Source organism: Entelurus aequoreus, linkage group LG02 (genome assembly GCF_033978785.1).
Source record: "Entelurus aequoreus isolate RoL-2023_Sb linkage group LG02, RoL_Eaeq_v1.1, whole genome shotgun sequence".
NCBI classification, from domain to species: Eukaryota; Metazoa; Chordata; class Actinopteri; order Syngnathiformes; family Syngnathidae; genus Entelurus; species Entelurus aequoreus.
This window is the reverse complement of record NC_084732.1, coordinates 88,694,654-88,715,978: the sequence shown is the minus strand read 5'-3', so window position 1 is coordinate 88,715,978 and position 21,325 is coordinate 88,694,654. Positions and strand designations below refer to the sequence as shown.

The 21,325-nt window shown below is 40.8% G+C and overlaps 1 protein-coding gene across 1 annotated transcript; it reads right to left on the bottom strand.

Moving 5' to 3' along the window:
* Nucleotides 1-12,617: 12,617 nt before the first annotated feature.
* On the bottom strand, nt 12,618-14,751 carry LOC133640396 (uncharacterized). Its single transcript, XM_062033791.1, has 2 exons — nt 12,758-14,751; nt 12,618-12,662 (listed from the first exon to the last, which is right to left on the bottom strand). Exons 1-2 carry the CDS (start codon nt 13,994-13,996, stop codon nt 12,618-12,620), a joined length of 1,284 nt encoding a protein of 427 aa, XP_061889775.1. The 5' UTR covers nt 13,997-14,751.
* Nucleotides 14,752-21,325: the final 6,574 nt, after the last annotated feature.

The following is a 21,325-nucleotide window of genomic DNA, read 5'->3' as shown; positions in this document are numbered from 1 at the left end:
TAGAAATTAATAAGACTAAATTTGCCCTAGTGTGTGAATGTTGTCTGTCTATCTATCTGTGTTGGCCCTGTGATGAGGTGGCGACCTGTCCAGGGTGCAAAGTCAAATTGTGAAACAAAAATTAAAGTTGAATCAAGTGGAAATTGACAGAGTATATGAAGTACATTCTTGAGAATAGTAATTGATCATTAATATGTTGGAAGCCGCATATTGAACATATTAAAGAAAATATCCAAATCCATTGCTATTCGGTATAAAGTTAAACACATGCTGAATAAGAAATGTCTGCACATGTTATATTATTCATTTATTTTTCCATATGTAATATTGTTTTGAAGTTTGGGGAAATGTTTATAGAAGAAATATAGACCCAATACTTAAAATTAAAAGGCTAATTTCAATATTACACAAAGCATTATTATTATGATCATATCAATCCATTTTTTAAGTCATAATGTGTTAAATGTTCAGATAATTTAATTTTAAAACAATGGCCATTATGTTTCCGAGTAAAGAACAACAGCCTTCCAGTTTGTATTCTTAGCTTATTTACATTATGAGGAGAAAACTATCATTTACGGGGGATATTGATTTTTGAAATAGGTCAAGTAAAATAAAATAAAAACACAAATGTATTTCAGTTTTAGGAGTTAAATAATGTACCATCCTCAGTGATGAGCTGAACACATGTAGTTTTTTGTTATGGTTTTGGAGACCCTTGAAAGGTAAAGTTTTTTGAACATTATAAAATATAGTAACAATTACTTTCATCTTTTAACGTTGATGTTCCAGGTAATTTAATGTTCAGTAATTGTATATCATAGGCCAATATAAGCTTTGGCTTCCGCCTATTCTTTTTTCGGTCATTCTTTTTTCTTTTCTTTTCTGTGTGTAAATGTGTATGATTGTTAATATGTCTAATTTACTGTTAAACTGCTCACACAAATTGGTTGATGGTTGATTATATGACCAAAATAAACTTATTTCATTTATTCATTCATTATCTATCGCACTCATAGTTTTATTCCATTTTGCATGTAATTATTCCTATTGATTTCTTCCAATTTCACTTAAACAACTAAACAAACAAACAATTAAACAAACTTGCAGCTAACCACAATCAACAGCATACCATTTACGAATACCTTCATTTGTCACTTTCTCATCTTTTCTTCACTTTCGTTTTCCTTTACAAACAACATCCTGTATCCATCTCTTCCTTACACTTCACACAATGTTTCTATTTTCTGTTCTCCTAGAAACCATTCACATAACGTAAGGTTATAAACATCCTTTTCCCATATTTTCTCAAACCATCCTCTTCACCCTCAATCTGTTTTTTCACCTGCTCTCTCTTCCTCTCTCTCTCACTTTCTCTCCTTCTCTCACAATACAAACACAATAATCCAAAATAATCAGTCTTATAAAATAATTTTAGCTTTAGATATGATTTAGGGCAGTGGTTTTCAACCTTTTTTCCAGTAAAATAAAGAAATAAAATACAGCATAATGTCATCATTTTCTGATTTATTAGATTGTATAACAGTGCACCATATTGCTCATTTGTTGTGGTCTTACTTGACTTATTTGGGCAAAAAATATAAGAATAACTAAAACGTTTTAAAAATTAAACAAATGATTAAATTATAATAAAGATTTCTTTACATATAATCAATCATCAACCTTCTTTGGATATTGCAATAGAGATCCATCTGGGCTCGTGAACTTAATTCTAAATATTTATTTTGTTGAAGAATTATTCTTCTATAATTATATTTATAAAGGATTTTGAATTGTCGCTATTTTAAAATATTTAAAATCTCAGGTACCCCTTGGCATACCTTCAAGTACCCCCCTTTTTTGTCCAGGCGGAAACACCATACCCTCCTTTGACAACTACTGGTTTAGCCTATAAAAAATCCTTTGTCTCATACATCATTACACTGTACAACTCCTCTTTGGGGGGGGGGCTAGGATGACAGGGAATGCAAAACAATAACAGTGCAATACTTTTTTATATCATGGTCGTTAATGCCTAGTTTCTCTTATTTTACTGTTATATTTTTATTCTCCTCGTAATATTTTTCTATTCTGTTTCCATTTATACCCTTATTAGTTACTGTTTACTTTTTACTTCTTCTTCCTGAGGGAACTCTCCTGAAGGAATCAATAACGTGTTATCTGTCTATCTATCTATCTATTACTAACCCGAGCACAATTCATGACGTCATGCTCATCTTGCAGACAGTTATTTCCATTTAGTTTTATTCTCTATTTGTAATTCTACATGCACCAATGTCACATAGAAATTTGCTTTCTCTGTTATTTATTTACATTATTATTTCTGGTTTACTTGCTGTCTGTTTACTTAAGTTCTCATATTTTGGTCTGTCTTCCTTCTGATTAGAATTTGTTTAACGCTTCTCTACGTTTTGTTTTGACAATGGCGCTGAGTGGCTCTTATCTGTACTTCTTCAGACTCTATGTTTCACAGCCTGCACAGATACCCCTAGATGTTTTAGAATATAAATTTAACTTTTATTTTATTGTGTGTTTATTCCTAAGAAAAATTAAAATGTCAATGTATAATCAATTTATCTTTATCAAATTTAAATTCAATATTATTAATTTATTTGTTGTATAACTATTAATTCAAAGTTACAATGTGTCCTAATCTATGATGTTCGTGCGTGTGTGTTTTGTCTCAACTTCCACCCAGGAACTGTATGGATCAGCAGAGCATCAATGCTGTACCAAAAAAGTATACTAAACATATAAATGAATGATGAATTAAACAATGTTTCAATGTCCCACAATCCGTATTTATTTATTGATATTTAAACGTGTAATTTTCCATATATCTATTATTTTACTGGACTTAGCAAGCACCTACTACTAGCACACTCTACAGACCGAGAATAACTGTTCAACCACACTTAGTAATGCCAAGCTAGATGCTAACTTAGCCTTACTATGCCTCAGTAAGCAAACTTTTGCTAACCTAGCCCAATGCTATGCTAACACAATGCTAACCTAGCTCAATGCTATGCTAACAATGCTAACCTAGCTCAATGCTATCCTAGCTCAATGCTATCCTAACACAATGCTAACCTAGCTCAATGCTATCCTAACATTGTCACACCTCTTCGGCCCACGCCTCACGCAGCTGTCACTCACACAGCCTCGTCACACGCACACACTCTTATCTCAAAATGCCTCCCAGCTGAGACTCCTTTTTTTCTTTTTTTTTTTTTTCTTTATATGCGTCACACAGTCACTCACACAGAGAATTTACCAGCACAGTTAAAAGTAAATGCAATAGACAACTATTTTTCTCATCCAGAAGCACAGCTGTATCATATCAGAACCTTAATAATAAGAACAACATTTATCATTCACTCTTAGATGGACAAATAGTCAAGTTTAAGGAGGGTATTCTGGACTTACCTGCTTAGGCTGCTGCCCCCGCGATCCAACCTCCGAGAGCGGAATAAGATAATTAAATGGATAGATCATACACTCATATGTTTTCTGTACATAAACTTTGTCTACTTTCTCACACGCACACACATTTTAGACAATTTCCAAACTTTTACAGATAGCGGGGCTGTGAGAAAAAGCGTGAAGGGAGGTTGCGAGAGGGGGGGAGGAAAAGGAAGGGGGGAATTAAACCAGATAAGAAACCATGTGCTACACAAAAGTTATTAAATTATGCAGATATATATATATAAATTTAAAAAACACACATTTTTATCCCACAACCCACAACCCACGCCCCCCTGGTCCGGACCAATATAAACAACTAATGCATGCGTGCTTTTGTGGAATCGGCCGTCTCATTAACAAACACACACAGGTCATTCTTACTCATATAACGGCGATTAACCCGTTTAGCGGAGAAAACCCTGCTTTTCCTTCCTGACCAACACGGATAACCAGCCTAAGGCGCTGTAGAATCACCAGGAATCACCCCCCAATCCTACAGTACATCGTGTCTGGTCAGTCCATATAGTTTCACCAAGGCTCTACCATATGGAGCCCTTAACTCTATCCATCTATACTGCTGCAAATTTCCAAATTCGTGACAACTTGGCTCAGTTGATCTCCTTTACCGGAGTCACTGAACGATCACCTTATATCAGGCTTTTTACCCGGCTGCAGCTTCCACATAGACAGATACGTAGGACCTTCATAGACGTCATAAATTTGTGTGGGTCAAATGTCACACCAGTTTAGCCAACCTTGCCTTAAATTTCGCTGTGTCCAACTCCGGCTAACCTAATGTACTTGCAGAAAAAAGCATCCTCTGCCAACGACAGAGGATGAAGAGGTTAAAAGAAATTTTTCGTCTCACATCGTCTATGCTTCTACACTCCAAACCACCAAAATTCTATCAACAATCCCCTTATGTTAAAAACAAGAAATCACAAGTTTTCAACAAACACACAGACAAATTATCACATATAAAACAACTCAATACAACCATAATTTACCCCATTCCAGGTTGTTTTTGGAGAACCTGACTAAACCTATCTTTTATCAAAAATAGATTCAGCAATTAGTCTTATCGATCCGGCTCTCTCCAGGCAGAAAATGTTTACACTTTAAGCAAAACGCTTATGCGCGCGTGCAGCACACTGTCTGCCTGACTGAGAGAGCGGGAGCGGCTGTCGACCTGTAGCTTCTAAACCATCCTGTTCGTGACGCCAATTTGTGTAGTGGATTGTCCGAAGCTTAAACAGGCAACAAAAGTAGTTTAGTACAACAAATTTATTTGCCCATTATCAGAAGTGCAGGTTGAATTAAGTTGGCCGTGCAGACAGACCACATGTTACTCCGGAGCAAACAAGACACACACAAGCCAAAATCACTGTCGAGTTCCGGTCTTCTGCCATTTTTTATATGTCTTTTGTGCGTCATTGTTCCTTATCGAGTGCGTCAATGTCTTGCTGTTATCCCTATCTGTTCCATAACAACTCGAATCCTTTAGACAGTCAACACATTCTGTAGACAGGTTGGCACGACTTAACATTCACTTTTGTCCCACTGGCACAGAATAGGAGAGAAATCAAATGAGTGTACATTCCCATTAGACATGCAATATAGGTCAAAGGTCAGAAATTCTACTACAATATTGCTACTACGGATAATTTCAACAAAAACTCGTCAAAACAGCCCAATGCCTATAATATGGGCTTTTTAAACATAAGATCATTGTCTCCCAAAACGTTATTAGTTAATGAGGTCATTAGAGACACCAATCTTAACGTCATTGGTCTTAGCGAAACCTGGCTCAAACCAGACGATTTTTTTTGCGCTAAATGAGGCATCTCCTCCTAACTATACGAATGCACATATTGCCCGTCCTCTTAAAAGGGGCGGGGGGTCGCACTATTATACAATGAAAACTTTAACCTTACCCCTAACCTAAATGATAAATATAAATTGTTTGAGGTGCTTACTGTGAGGTCTGTCACACCGCTGCCTCTCGACCTGGCTGTTGTCTACCGCCCCCCCTGGGCCCTATTCAGACTTTATCAGTGAATTCTCAGAGTTTGTTGCTGATCTAGTGACGCACGCCGACAATATAATCATAATGGGGGACTTTAATATCCATATAAATACCCCATCGGACCCTCAGTGCGTGGCGCTCCAGACCATAATTGATAGCTGTGGTCTTACACAAATAATAAATGAACCCACGCATCACAACGGTAATACGATAGATCTAGTGCTTGTCAGGGGTGTCACCACCTCCAAAGTTATGATACTCCCGTATACTAAAGTAATGTCCGATCATTACCTTATAACATTTGAAGTTCTGACTCATTGTCAACAAGCTAATAATAATAATAACTGCTATAGCAGCCACAACAGTCTCTCTGCCGCACTGTTGTGACGAAACGGGAGCTGAGCCAGAAGGCAAAGCTCTCGGTCTACCGAGCTATCTACATTCCTACTCTCACCTATGGTCATGAAGTGTGGGTAATGACCGAAAGAATAGGATCGCGGCTACAAGCGGCCGAAATGAGTTTCCTCAGAAGGGTGGCTGGCATCTCCCTTAGAGATAGGGTGAGAAGTGCAGTCACCCGAGAGAGACTCGGAGTAGAGCCGCTGCTCCTTCGCTTGGAAAGGAGCCAGCTTAGGTGGTTCGGGCATCTCGTGCGGATGCCTCACGAGCGTCTCCCTAGGGAGGTCCTCGTTGCACGTCCCACTGGGAGGAGGCCCCGCGGCAGGCCAAGGACCAGATGGGGGGATTACATCTCCTCTCTGGCCTGGGAACGCTTCGGAATTCCCCAGGAGGAAGTCGCAAATGTTGCTCTGGAGAGGGAAGTCTGGGGGTCTTTGCTGGAGCTGCTGTCCCCGCGACCCGATTCCGGATAAGCGGTTGAAGATGGATGGATAGCAGCCACAACATTATTGCTGCCACAGCGATGACTCTTGCTGACCTACTGCCTTCGTTAATGGCACCATTCCCAAATTATATCGGCTCTATTGATAACCTCACTAACAACTTTGACGATGCCCTGCGCGAAACCATTGAGTAGCCTGGTCCCAGTGTTCGATGTGGTGTGTCCTGTTTTATAGGAATAAAAAGAAGACACAAAGTGCTAGATTGCGTTGTCATCGCAGGGTGTGACTTGACTCTTTTATTAAACATTTCTTGATTTCTTTACTCTCATTTGCATTTCTATTGTGCTTTTAATCACATCCAAATAGTTTCAATCATGTAATTTCAGTTCTACATTTGTTCATTCACATCGTTAAACAATTACATCTTTACTTCTGAAATGATAAAACAAATCCACAAAAACATGGAGGATTGATCGTTACATACCCAAACACTATATTTCCTGTGTATAAGCATCACGTAACGGTACTGTTGCTTTAATAAACCTCTTCATCTTACATGTTTGTACTGTATCCTGACATTGCTTCTTTTTTAATATTGCTGCTTTCTTGAACGCTTTTTTCTATATTGTCACTGTCATTATAAATCAATTACAATTACACACATTGTTACCTGACTATACCTATAAAAACTTCTTAACAATCACAGTTTAACTTCAACAAATCCACTGCCGCCGCCATTCCCGCCCAACCACGCGCTCGCACACAAAGGGAGACATTGCTTATTGAACGTTACAAATTTCATCACAAATACACACTTTTAAACAATATACTTCGATATTTCTATATTCAGAAACGCTTATAATTGCTTGGAGACAAATGTGTTAATATGATCACACTTTACCGACCTGTTTTATAGGAATAAAAAGAAGACACAAAGTGCTTGATTGCGTTGTCATCGCAGGGTGTGACCTGACTGAGACACGGAAGCACTAACAATCACCTCTCATTTTCCTCCTTTCCTATACGAGTGCTCCCTCTGCTGGCGTGGCGGAATAACATGTCTTGTGGCATTCAGCTTGGAAACATACACTTTAGCTGTGACTTTAGATATGAAAATACCTCGAACTAAATTAGGATACTCTATTTACACATTCATTTTACAAAACAATTGTGACTACTAATTGTAAGTGTCACACACACCCCAACAAAAAAACGAATGGCTCCCGACATTTCACAACTTCAAAATACAACTATCACAAACTCTGTACATCTATGTAGGTGCCTTATGAGACATACATTGGCATGTGCGGAGATGTTTGTATGGTGTACACGTTTGGCGAACAGAATGACGGGTTGAAAAATTGGGATGTCACTGGATAGGGAAGCAGTGGGTGTCCTAGAATACTCCAAGCTACCATTGAAGGGCCTGCATATACCTCTGCACTGTTAACTACTGAAGGCACATTAAAAGAAGGCTGACCAAGGGTATCATAAGTAAATCGAGATGGCGGTTGCCTATTTCTAGTGGACCTTCTTGAGAGTTGTCCCTCAGTGTCAGGGGTGGGGCTCAGTTGCGATTGTTCGTCTTGCGAAAAAGACTGCTCTCGTTCACATCCCTCTTCCATGACAGGTAGGTTTCTGGGTTCAGATCTTTTAGTTCCCTCATATCCCTCTATATCCCCATCACTGATGTTCTCCAAAATATGTTCATCATTGTCCCGTAAATGATCCCTCTTTCCTGGTCCTTCTTTCCCATTCATGGGTGCATGTCTCCTATTTGCTGAGTCCCTTTTCCTCAAAGTTGGTCCTTGGTTGGCGATTTGGCTGAACTCCAGAGGGCCTGATTGAATTTTGGGGACCAAGGAGGGTTCCACGTCTGGTCTGTCTCCCGTACCAACGTTATATCTTAGCTCATAATAGCTAGAACTGCCATCATCATCAGAGCATGTGTCACTGTTTGAATCAGGTGGAATATTTATGTGAGTTGTTCTTGGTCTCCTTTCTGTTACCTTCTTTCCTCTCTCTTCCTCTACTGGTAGGTTGACAGGTAGGTCACTAAAAAGATGCAATAAATTACGATGCAAAACGCGTGACTTGCTGCCATCTTTTTCCGAAACTACCCTGTACACGGGATTGTCACCAACCTGGTCTTTCACAACATAAGTGCTGTTTTCCCAATAGGACCTTAACTGTCCAGGGCCACCTCTTTCACTTAGGTTGCGTACCAGCACTCGATCTCCCGGTTGCAACACTACTCCTTTCGCATGCTTGTCATAATACTTCTTACCGCGGGCACTTGACTTTTTGCTGTTTTCTGAAGCTATCCTGTAAGCTTCGGTCATGCGTTCTGCCCATTTCTCGGCATACCTTTTGGTTGTCTGCGGTTCCTCCTGGTGAGTCATCCTGAGGAGCAGGTCTATCGGCAATTGTGGATGACGCCCGAAAAGCAAGAAGAAAGGTGAGTAACCAGTTGCTTCATGACGTGTGCTGTTGTATGCACTGACAATCTGGGGTATGTAATCTTTCCACTTTTACTTCTTCTTCTCACTCAAGGTTCGCAACATTTGCAGCACTGTGCGGTTAAAGCGCTCGGCCGGATTACCCTGAGGGTGGTATGGGGTCGTCCGGGAATGTCCCACTCCGCTCAGTTGCTGTAGTGTTCGGAATAAATTATTTTCAAATTCGCACCCTCGGTCATGGTGCAGTTTCAAGGGATAGCCAAATCTAATATATATATATATATAATATAATATAATCATTAAAGATTTTCTCCGCCGCAGTTTTCCCTGACTTATTACGGGTCGCATAGCATTGTGCAAATCTGGTAAAGTGATCAACTACCACTAGGATATATTGGTAGCCTCCTCTACTCTGTTCTAAATGCAAATAGTCAATTGAAACAAGCTCCAGTGGAGAGTTGGTTGTTATGCTACTCATTGGGGCTCGTACGTGTGTCGCAGGTTTTTTTTGTTTTATGCACTGGCATTGTCTGGTAACATATGTCTCAATCTCCCGCCTCATGTAAGGCCAATAGAACCTCTGCCTTGCTAAACTAAGGACTCTTTCAGTGCCTACGTGACCCATGTCGTCATGTAAGTGCTTGAGAACCAATGCTTTGAGGCTAGCAGGTAAAACTAGTTGACGTCGCTCTGCGACTCTACGATAGAGGATTCCATCTTCGATGTGCAGCCTTGTCCACTCATGCATTACTTTTCTGCTTAACCCTTGCTGACTCTGCTTCATGCTGTCAGTCAGTGTTGTATTTGACTCTTTCAATCGTAGGATATTTCCAATCACTGGGTCCCTTTGCTGGGCCTGTTGGAGTTCAGTGAGACTAAATGGTGTCAATGTTTCTTTGGTCTTGGGTTCAAGCTGGTCACCTTGGGCCAGAGCCAAAGCAGCTATCCAGGCTACATCTCCTCTTTCGCCTGCTCTGCACCCTCACCATGTCGTGGTGACAACTTCCCTGGTCAATTCCTGGGTACACTCATTGACATATTTGTTGATATCAAGGGGGCAACGTGAGAGTGTATCAGCATCAACATTTATTTTGCCTGGTCTGTACCGTATATCAAATCTAAAATCTGACAGTTCACCCACCCACTTGTGGCCAACTGCATTTAATTTAGCAGTGCTCATGACATAAGATAAAGGGTTATTATCAGTGTAGATGGTAAAGTGTGGGGCATAATACAAATAATCCCTAAACTTTTCGCAGACTGACCATTTGAGGGCGAGGAATTCTAACTTGCCTGAGTGTAGTCTGTAGTTTTTCTCAGCTGGTGTGAGAGTCCTTGAGCCATACGCAACCACTCTGAGCGTTCCATTCTGTCTCTGATAAAGAACCGCTCCAAGTCCCTTGTCAGAAGCGTCTGTGTGGACTATGTAAGGCAGTTCAAAATCTGGATATGCCAGCACAGGTGGCTCTACCGACTGGTCAATCAGCTTGCATAAGGCTTCTTGATGCGTCCTGGTCCATTCAATTGGGGTTTTGGATGGCAATTGAGCACCTTTTCCTCTTCGAGCCCCTGGCCTATCCAGCAATGGTTGTCTCAAACTTCTCCCTGGTTGGAGGAGTTCATAAATGGGGCTTGCCATTCTGGAGAAATCCTGTATATAGGACCTGTAGTAGCTCAAAAAGCCTACAATCCTTCTCACATCTCCGATTGTAGTCATTCTTCAAGGCATACACAGCTTCCAAGTCTTTGGGGTCAATGCGCACGCCTTCGGCTGACACCAAGCGACCGACGTACCGCACTTCTTTTTTAAAAAGGTCACATTTTGTGGGCCCGAGTTTCACTCCATGCTTCTGCAGGGCTCTCAAAACTTTCCTGAGCACTTCAATGTGATCTTCAAAGGTCTTGGCAAAACACAATATGTCATCTAGGTACGGGATGCAACACTCATCCCTCAGGGGTGCAAGCATTTCCTCCATACTGCGCTGAAATGCAGCTGGCGCATTTGTCAGGCCGAATGGTATGCGTACCCACTCAAATAGACCCCATGGGGTGATAAAGGCGGTCAGATGACGTGAACCTTCTGCAATAAACCCTTGATGGTATGCCTTTCCCTGATCTAAGATGGAGAACCAAGTATATCCCCCCAGGGTGTCTGTGAGATCTTGGATCCTGGGAAGGGGATGGCGGTCAGGGACTGTGCGCTGGTTCAGAAGACGATAGTCAATACATAGTCTAAGTGTCCCATCCTTTTTACGCACGCAAATGACTGGTGCGGAGTAGGGGGATTTAGACTCAACAATCCATCCTTTAGCAAGGAGATCCTCAATATACTCCTTGACCTCCTTGTACAAGGGTTTCGGAATGGATGCATAAGATTTTTGAACAGGGGTATTGTCTTTAAGTGCAATCGACATTTCTAAACTTTTGATACACCCCATGTCATTGTCATCTCGAGCAAATGCTCCTGCCTCCTCTCGCAAGAGTTGTTTGGCTATTTCCTGTTGTTCCTCTGTCGGTGGTCAATGTTAACAGGTGGGTCCCATGGCTCCACCACACAAGATATTGTATCCTGTTTGGTGTTTTGAGACTCAGCATTTGGGGACTCAAAAGGAACTTTTGTTTCAGTCAGCTGTGGTTCGTCAGTTGATACTATCTTAACAACAGGCTCAATGCTGCCTAATATTGTTTTACAGGATAATGTGACCTCATGCTTGTTGTGGTTGCCTATGGGGATACTCAAGCAGGGTACTTTTGCTTGGTTAATCTCCAAGAGACTGTCACCGACATCAAGCCGCTGTAACTGTGGGTTATTTTCATTGGGTTCAAAGAGCACAAGGGGGTTTGATTAGGGGGTTAGGGACGGCGTGGCGAAGTTGGTAGAGTGGCTGTGCCAGCAATCGGAGTGTTGCTGGTTACTGGGGTTCAATCCCCACCTTCTACCTTCCTAGTCACGTCCGTTGTGTCCTTGGGCAAGACACTTCACCCTTTGCCTCTGATGGCTGCTGGTTAGCGCCTTCCATGGCAGCTCCCGCCATCAGTGTGTGAATGGGTGAATGTGGAAATACTGTCAAAGCGCTTTGAGTACCTTGAAGGTAGAAAAGCGCTATACAAGTACAACCCATTTATCATTTATGATGTGTCAAACATAGGTGGAATCCTGCACTTTACTTGTCTGACCGCACCGGCTGGAATAACAACATCATGAAATCCCACTTTAAGCATACCATGTCTGACATCATTATCATGAGAGGCATGTGTCTGAATCAGACTGACAAGTGCTATTGCTTTGTCATTCTCAATGCTTAAGGCTCCACGTAGGAGGGTCACAAGGGCTGATATGAAGTCAGACTCACCCTTCGGTCCCTTTATCAAGCATTCAATTACGTTAAAACCAATAAGGGGGCGGTCCATGGGCACACTACTTACTAAGAAGGGTACCTGTATTGATAGGTTTGGGTCGCTATTATCAGGGAGACTCACATTCACTCCCACCCAACCGTCATACGGCAAGGGCTCCCCATTCACTGCGAGCACACTTAGAGGTTTACGCCCTATTAGATCTGCTAATGGGCGTGGTTTATGGTCGGGAAGGTAAGTTTCTACCCACTTACGATCAAGAAGACTCACTTGAGCACCTGTGTCCAGCAAACACTCAACTGTAAAATTGTTAATGTTGCACTTGACCCTGCATTTCTTCCCTACTAACTGGGCTACTTGTTCACGCACCTCAGTGTCTTTGGACTGAAGAGAGGACATTCCAATGTTTCTGCTTGGCACTCAGCAACAAAGGGTTGGAGTTGGGGGTTAAATCACCAAAATGATTCCCGGGCGCGGCACCACTGCTGCCCACTGCTCCCCAAGGGGATGGGACAAATGCAGAGGACAAATTTCACCACATCTAGTGTGTGTGTGACAATCATTGGTACTTTAATCTTTAATCTTACATGTGCTGGTCTCTCCCCTGGTGGCTTCAGCTCTGTAGGGCTCCAGGGGCTGTTGTTCATTATGGTGTGGACATCAGCAGGGGGTTGGTTAGTACTCTGGACACGAGGCCTCTTGAGACAGCCAACAGCTCTGTGCCCGACCTCCCCACATAGAAAACAATGGTGACATGGGCTTGTGCCTTCTTCAGCACACTTGGGGCAGCTATATTGTTTTGCTGTTTGCCTGGGCCTTGGTCTGGCATTTGTGCATCTACAGGGTTGTTCTAACATTTGTTTAGCTGTGAGAGACTCAACCAGTTTTGTCAGGGCATCAACTTTGGCATTAAGTTCCTCTATCACATTGCTTTTATTCTTTGTCTTATGCTGTAATGTTTTTTCTATGTCCTTATCAGTCTCAAGTTGGGCACTGTGAGCGTGTGTTACCTTATGACGAGATCCATGAGCAAGTCTTCGCTGCCTCTCACTCTCTTCACCGCACACCTGGCTCACATGCCGAATTAGTGCTTCATCTGACACAGCATAGTTGGACAACAGTGGTTTAAGTTCGGTGCGAATGTCACTAAATTTGGGTAGGAGGCCCTGGAGAATAGTGTGCAAAAACACATTCTGCACTGTACGAGGTTCATACTCAATGTCCATATTACCTTGTCTAGATGCAAACAGCACTTTCTGTTTTAGTCCAATCATCCTGTACAGGAACTGTTGGGGACTTTCACTCTCAAGCTGCCGGGTGCTCATTAACTCCTGGAACAACTCACTTCCACTTTTTCCACTTAAGTGGGAGCGCAAAAAGCTTCTGAGTTCACAGAGTGTTAAATCATCCTTGTTGACTAGCATATCTTTAAACTGTCCAGGTCTGACAATACGGAGGATGCCCTGGATGATTTCACCTTCAGAGTGACTTGCTTTGAGCCCCTCATCTATCTGTTTACAAAGTCCATGGTAGCTAATATCTGACACACTGTCCCCCACCTGACTCCCGTGAACTTTAAATTCTCTACGCTGAAGTAAGGGTATATCTCGTAAAGGAACCATACTAATAGGGCGAGCTTGAGAAGCGGCTTGATGTAGTGTTTGGGTACCAGGTGAGGTGGGTGTGTGCATGGCGGTATGGGCTTGCCGTGTATCAGTCAAAGTAGGCATGTTTGTGGAGTCGTACGTATGTGTTGCGTTATACGTGCGTGTCTTCTGTGTTTCATATTCAGATATCTTTCTCCCCAACGACTCATAATTGGCCATTAATATTTGGTACTCGAGTGCTTGTGGATCAGCGGAAAAATGTGGCAATGTGTCATCACTGTTATCCCTCTGTCCCTGTTGTATAGTTGTCAATTGTAAGGGTGGTGGGTTAATGACAACACACTATGTTTGCTTAGCGTGACGGACTTCGGCGAAACGACTGGCTCTGATGTCATTAATCGTATCTCTTAGAGATAGTAAGCATGCAATACCTTCATCTTCTGACTCTAGTAGTGTCCTACAATTTAAGTAAGTACATTTATAGTCAAAACAACTCTCTTCATCACCCTTAATTACCCCAGAAGAATCAACATCTGATACCGGTGTGATGTCCTCAATAATTTCAAAAAGTTCTTGTGCTGTCAACTCGTGGAGTATTTTCTTTACCTCCCACGTCAGCTCTTTACGTACACGTTCTCCCATGTTGATTGTGTTACTCAACGACAGACTGTAGCTTTGTTGTCTCGGGCAAGCGGTGCTGCACTCCTCCAGCGAAGGTCCCTCTCACACGCGTTGGTCCTGTTGCTGCCTCAGTCGCCACGCTGCTTCAACTTGCTTCTGCCGTCACGTCTGCCTTGGATTCGTAGATTAGGAGATCAGCATCTTCTTTTGTCGGATGCCGATCCCAGCGGTGCCTCCAGAATTCTGTTACAGGCCTCGCACTGAGTAGCCTGGTCCCAGTGTTCGATGTGGTGTGTCCTGTTTTATAGGAATAAAAAGAAGACACAAAGTGCTTGATTGCGTTGTCATCGCAGGGTGTGACCTGACTCTTTTATTAAACATTTCTTGATTTCTTTACTCTCATTTGCATTTCTATTGTGCTTTTAATCACATCCAAATAGTTTCAATCATGTAATTTCAGTTCTACATCTGTTCATTCACATCGTTAAACAATTACATCTTTACTTTTGAAATGACAAAACAAATCCACAAAAACATGGAGGATTGATCGTTACATACCCAAACACTATATTTCCTGTGTATAAGCATCACGTAACGGTACTGTTGCTTTAATAAACCTCTTCATCTTACATGTTTGTACTGTATCCTGACATTGCTTCTTTTTTAATATTGCTGCTTTCTTGAACTCTTTTTTCTATATTGTCACTGTCATTATAAATCATTTACAATTACACACATTGTTACCTGACTATACCTATAAAAACTTCTTAACAATCACAGTTTAACTTCAACAAATCTACTGCCGCCGCCATTTCCGCCCAACCACGCGCTCGCACACAAAGGGAGACATCGCTTATTGAGCGTTACAAATTTCATCAGAAATACACACTTTTAAACAATATACTTCGATATTTCTATATTCAGAAACGCTTATAATTGCTTGGAGACAAATGTGTTATGATCACACTTTACCGACCTGTTTTATAGGAATAAAAAGAAGACACAAAGTGCTTGATTGCGTTGTCATCGCAGGGTGTGACCTGACTGAGACACGGAAGCACTAACAAGCACCTCTCATTTTCCTCCTTTCCTATACGAGTGCTCCCTCTGCTGGCGTGGCGCAATAACATGTCTTGTGGCATTCAGCTTGGAAACATACACTTTAGCTGTGACTTTAGATATGAAAATACCTCAAACTAAATTAGGATACTCTATTTACACATTCATTTTACAAAACAATTGTGACTACTAATTGTAAGTGTCACAATAGCACAGCTAAAGCAAAAAAGGGCCCCTAAAAGGCGCACCCCATGGTTTACAGAAGAAACTAGAGCTCATAAATGATCATGTAGAAAGCTGGAACGCAAATGGCGCGCGACTAAACTTGAGGTTTTCCATCAAGCATGGAGTGATAGTTTAATAACTTATAAACGCATGCTTACCTTAGCTAAGGCTAAATATTACTCAAATCTAATCCGCCTCAACAAAAACGATCCTAACCATCGCTAACCCAACAAGGGACTCCTCCCAGTAGCTCCACCCACTCGGCAGATGACTTTATGAATTTCTTTAATAAGAAAATTGAACTCATTAGAAAGGAGATTAAAGACAACGCATCCCAGCTACAACTAGTTTATATTAACACAGTTTCGACTGTATATACGACGGATACTGTCCTCCAAAATAGTATCTCTCTTTTTGATGAAATAACATTAGAGGAATTATTACGGCGTGTAAGTGGGATAAAACAAACATGTTTACTTGACCCACTTCCTGGGAAACTTATCAAGGAGCTTTTTGTATTATTAGGTCCATCAATGCTAAATATTATAAACTTATCACTTTCCTCCGGCACTGTTCCCCTAGCATTCAAAAAAGCGGTTATTCATCCTCTGTTTAAAAGACCTAACCTCGATCCTGACCTCATGGTAAACTACCGACCGGTGTCCCACCTTCCGTTTATTTCGAAAATCCTCGAAAAAATTGTTGCACAGCAGCTAAATGAACACTTAGTGTCTAACAATCTCTGTGAGCCTTTTTAATCCGGTTTCAGGGCAAATCACTCTACGGAGACAGCCCTCGCAAAAATGACTAAGGATCTATTGCTAACGATGGATTCTGGCGTCATTTATGTTGCTGCTTCTCGATCTTAGCGCTGCTTTCGATACCGTCGATCATAATATTTTATTAGAGCGAATCAAAACAACTGCGGGTATGTCAGATTTAGCCTTGTCTTGGTTTAACTCTTATCTTACTGACAGGATGCAGTGTGTCTCCCATAACAATGTGACCTCGGACTATGTTAAGGTAATGTGCGGAGTTCCCCTGGGTTCGGTTCTTGGCCCTGTACTCTGCAGTATTTACATGACACCTAACTCTACATGCCCCTAAAGCTGACCAACACGCCGGATTGTAGTCAGCTGGAGGCGTGTCTTAATGAAACTAAACAATGGATGTCCGCTAATTTTTTGCAACTCAACGCTAAGAAAACGGAAATGCTGATTGTCGGTTCTGCTAGACACCGACATCTATTTAATAATACCACCTTTGTCAGAGTTGTCCCTGACAGTTTGGTCAAGTTTTAGTTTTCCTCTGCGTTTGTCTTGGTTTCCTGTTTTTAGTTCCTGTCAGCACTCTTATTTTGGTTATTTCCTGATTGTCTCCCTGAGTGCTTTGTCCCCTCAGCTGTGGCTGATTGGCACGTGGCCACACCTGGTGCCAGTCAGCCAGCTGCCTATTTAAACCTGTCCTGTCCTCCAGTCACGGCTGGATTATTGTAGTGTCTACTGGTCAATGTCACTTCTACCTGTCATTTATACTTGTTGTTGTAGCTCTGTCTACTTCTGTCCACTCTGTTCCTATCATAGTTCATCCTGCTCGTTTCTTGCCACGTGAGTTTTGTTTATTCGTGTCACAGTTAGTGTTTTAGTTTCTTGTCCACAGTTAGCCTTTGTGCTATTTTAGTTCGTAGCCTAGTTTGTTCTCCGCCTTGTGCGCGCCTTTTGTTTGTTCCCTTTTGTTTGTTTTTTGCCAAAGTATTTAATTAAATCATGTTTTCTCGCACTATGCCTGCTATCATCTCTGCATCTTGGGGTTCGTCACCAACAAACTTTGACAACCTTAACATTTGACAACAAACAATTACACAAGGCGACTCGGTAAAGAATCTGGGTTTATCTTCGACCAAACTCTCTCGTTTGATTCACACATTAAGAGTGTTACTAAAACGGCCTTCTTTCATCTCCGTAATATCGCTAAAATTTGTTCCATTTTGTCCACTAGCGACGCTGAGATCACTATTCATGCGTTCGTTACGTCTCGTTTAGCATGTATGTCTAGCATTAAAAGATTACAGTTGGTACAAAATGCGGCTGCTAGACTTTTGACAAGAACAAGAAAGTTTGATCATATTACGCCTATACTGGCTCACCTGCACTGGCTTCCTGTGCACTTAAGATGTGACATTAAGGTTTTACTACTTACGTATAAATACTACACGGTCTAGCTCCAGCCTATCTTGCTGATTGTATTGTACCATATGTCCCGGCAAGAAATCTGTGTTCAAAGAACTCCGGCTTATTAGTGATTCCCAGAGCCCAAAAAAAGTCTGCGGGCTATAGAGCGTTTTCTATTCGGGCTCCAGTACTATGGAATGCCCTCCCGGTAAAAGTTAGAGATGCTACCTCAGTAGAAACATTTAAGTCCCATCTTAAAACTAATTTGTATACTCTAGCCTTTAAATAGACCCCCTTTTTAGACCAGTTGATCTGCCGTTTCTTTTCTTTTCTCCTCTGCCCCTCTCTCCCTTGTGGAGGGGGAGTTACACAGGTCCGGTGGCCATGGATGAAGTGCTGGCTGTCCAGAGTCGGGACCCGAGGTGGACCGCTCGCCTGTGCATCGTTTGGGGACATTTCTGCGCTGCTGGCCCGTCTCCGCTCGGGATGGTTTCCTGCTGGCCCCACTATGGACTGGACTCTCACTATTATGTTGGATCCACTATGGACTGGACTTTCGCCGATATATTGGATCCACTATGGACTGGACTTTCACATTATTATGTCAGACCCACTCGACATCCATTGCTTTAGGTCTCCCCTAGAGGGGGGGGGGTTACCCACATATGCGGTCCTCCAAGGTTTCTCATAGTCATTCACATCGACGTCCCACTGGGGTGAGTTTTCCTTGCCCTTATGTGGGCTCTGTACTGAGGATGTCGTTGTGGCTTGTGCAGCCCTTTGAGACACTTGTGGTTTAGGGCTATATAAATAAACATTGATTGATTGATTGACATTGAAGTACGACTGAAGGCAAGATTGTTTTATAAATAGCTCCGCAGTGACTCTACGGTTTAATTTTACATTTTCGAGATTAATACAGATCCCAAAAACACAACAGCAGGTACCAATAGGTAAGAACAGTTGGTTTTGTATAATAGGGCCCCTTTTGTTTTATTTTTAAGATATTTTTGGAGGAGCCACAGCTAATAAATGGTAATGGTGGATAATTGGAATAAATGGTATTTCGGGGTGTTAAATATAACAAAAATGTACATCAGACTTAACCGATCCAGCAAACGTGACCAAAAAGTGTAATAAGACCTGATTTTGGAAACCATTCCACCTCGAATATATATACAGAACACTTGGTAAGCAAAGTGCCTCCGTGACAAGGCGGAATCCTGATTGAGTTGTTTTTGTGCACGGTCAGTACATTTACAAGTACATGCACCAAAGAAAACCAAAATTATTACATGAAAGGGCTTGAAACTAGCTTTCTAAAACATAAATAAATATCAAGATACCAGTTTAACAAGTGTCAACATGTTAAAAAAAGACACATTTAATATGTGATATGGAGTGAGCACAGCTCTATGCACAGTGTAATTAATAAAGTTAGTGTTTGGTTAGTCAGTGATAAGTACAATACGATACAATAAAAATAGCGGCAGATCACATAAAGTATCATTAAAAACTATCAAGTATGTCTAGCTGAAGACCGCAGACACTGCAAAACGTTCACGTGCCCACCGCATGACACGCACAAGGTGGTGGTGACAAAAGTGAATCGGCTGCTTGATAGACACTGGTGGCCTGGAGAAACAATAGGCTGAAATAAATAAAACACATATTTTAAAAATGTTGCTGAAAATAACAAGGACAAAACTAAGTAAAATCTCAAACTACTTTCCACGCAAAAATGTAATCAATGACTTAATGCAAATGAGAGGTGCCGTAGAAAAAAATAAATAATTTGAGGACAGCATTAAAGGGGAACTGCACTTTTGTTGGGAATTTTGCCTATCATTTACAATCGACAAGAACACATATGAATTTTATTTTGCATTCTGATTTTTAATTGTTGACTCATCCTCGGTGGCTAGCAATTGTGCTTATGAGAGTAATCCATTTTGCCTCTAAATCACCCTGAACATGTGCCAGCAATACTCCGTTTACAGTACGTGAAGTATTAGCAATATTGTAATTATAAACGTTGACGCAGACAAACTATTTTAAGACATCATACAGTAAGTGATCAGGTTATTATGGATGTTGTCTCTCATGAAATGTGTCATGATTAGTAGTGTTGCTGTTGTTGAAGGAAAAAAGTGAATGTTGTGATGCGTCGATTAAATGAATGTGCCTCCGTTTGCTTAAAATTTGTAAAATATGTAAATATTGGATGCTATTATGAATTTGTCTGTTAGTGCATTACATACTTCCAGCGTGTATATAAAACGTTGATAAAGCTGTTTGGATGATTTTTACAGTGCTTTATAGGTACGATCGACTCCCAGAGGCTTCATTGTTAGCTGACTTTTATTTACACGTTGGAATGCATAAAAAATAAAGCCTTATGTGTGCTTCTCTCACAAAAGAATTGTGAATTATAGGCCGAATTAAAAAAAAATGCAGTTCTTTAAGACGTAGCATAGTAGCCTGGGAATAGAGATTACTTGTACTGTATATATATATATATATATATATATATATATATATATATATATACATTTGCCTTGGTAAAGAGACTCGGAAATGACAGTATATCCTGTATATACTGTATATATATATGTATACATACTGTATATATATATATATATATATATATATATATATATATATACATATATATGTATATATATATATATATATATATATATATATATATATATATATATATATATATATATATACATATATATATATATATATATATATATATATATATATATATATATATATATATACTGTATAGGTATGTCTGTATGTTAACGTTGTCATTTATTGTGTGTTTTTCTTTTTTTAAATACTCATATTTGCAAAACTTTGTTGAAACAGTGTTGCAAAAACTTGTATTGCTGCAACTTCTCTATTTGTGGGCATGGTTCTTTTGACTAAGAGTCTTGCACATATGCTTGCACAATCAAGACAACTGCAGTCAAAAAAGCCCTCTTGAACATTGTGCCTTATATCATTTGTATACAAATAAATTCTAAAGATAATACTTTTTTAACCACTTATCCACGAGGCTAATGTCTCTAGTCTATCATGTTTTTGGAATGTGGGAGGAAAGGAACACACAAGCAAACAAAACATGCAAACTTCACATAGAGGGGTTCGAGCTAGATATGAACCTAGAACCTTCTGGTTGCAAATTGGAAGGCTGTTTTGTCTTCTAAAAGCTTTACAGAACCATTTTGATGAAAACAAAAGACAATTCAAACCACAAAATGTACAAATGTGTAAAAGAATCAAGCAGTCAGAAAACAGCCTATACGGGCCCTGTAGCCATAGTCTAGGGAAAAGCAGGGCAGTGTGCAGATCATGCGCTGTGCGTAGGGCCCTGTGATCTGTTGGGGGCTCTGTTTTGTGTAAAAAATGCATGTATATGTCAATTAATTAAGGCTTAATATGAAATGTTTTCCACAAA

Coding starts and splice junctions, on each gene's coding strand:
- LOC133640396 (XM_062033791.1), bottom strand. CDS start 13,996: ATGGCCAATTATGAGTCGTTGGGGAGAAAGATATCTGAATATGAAACA. Junction 12,663..12,757: donor CAGGGGAGAGACCAGCACAT/GTAAGATTAAAG, acceptor CTTGGGGAGCAG/TGGGCAGCAGTGGTGCCGCG.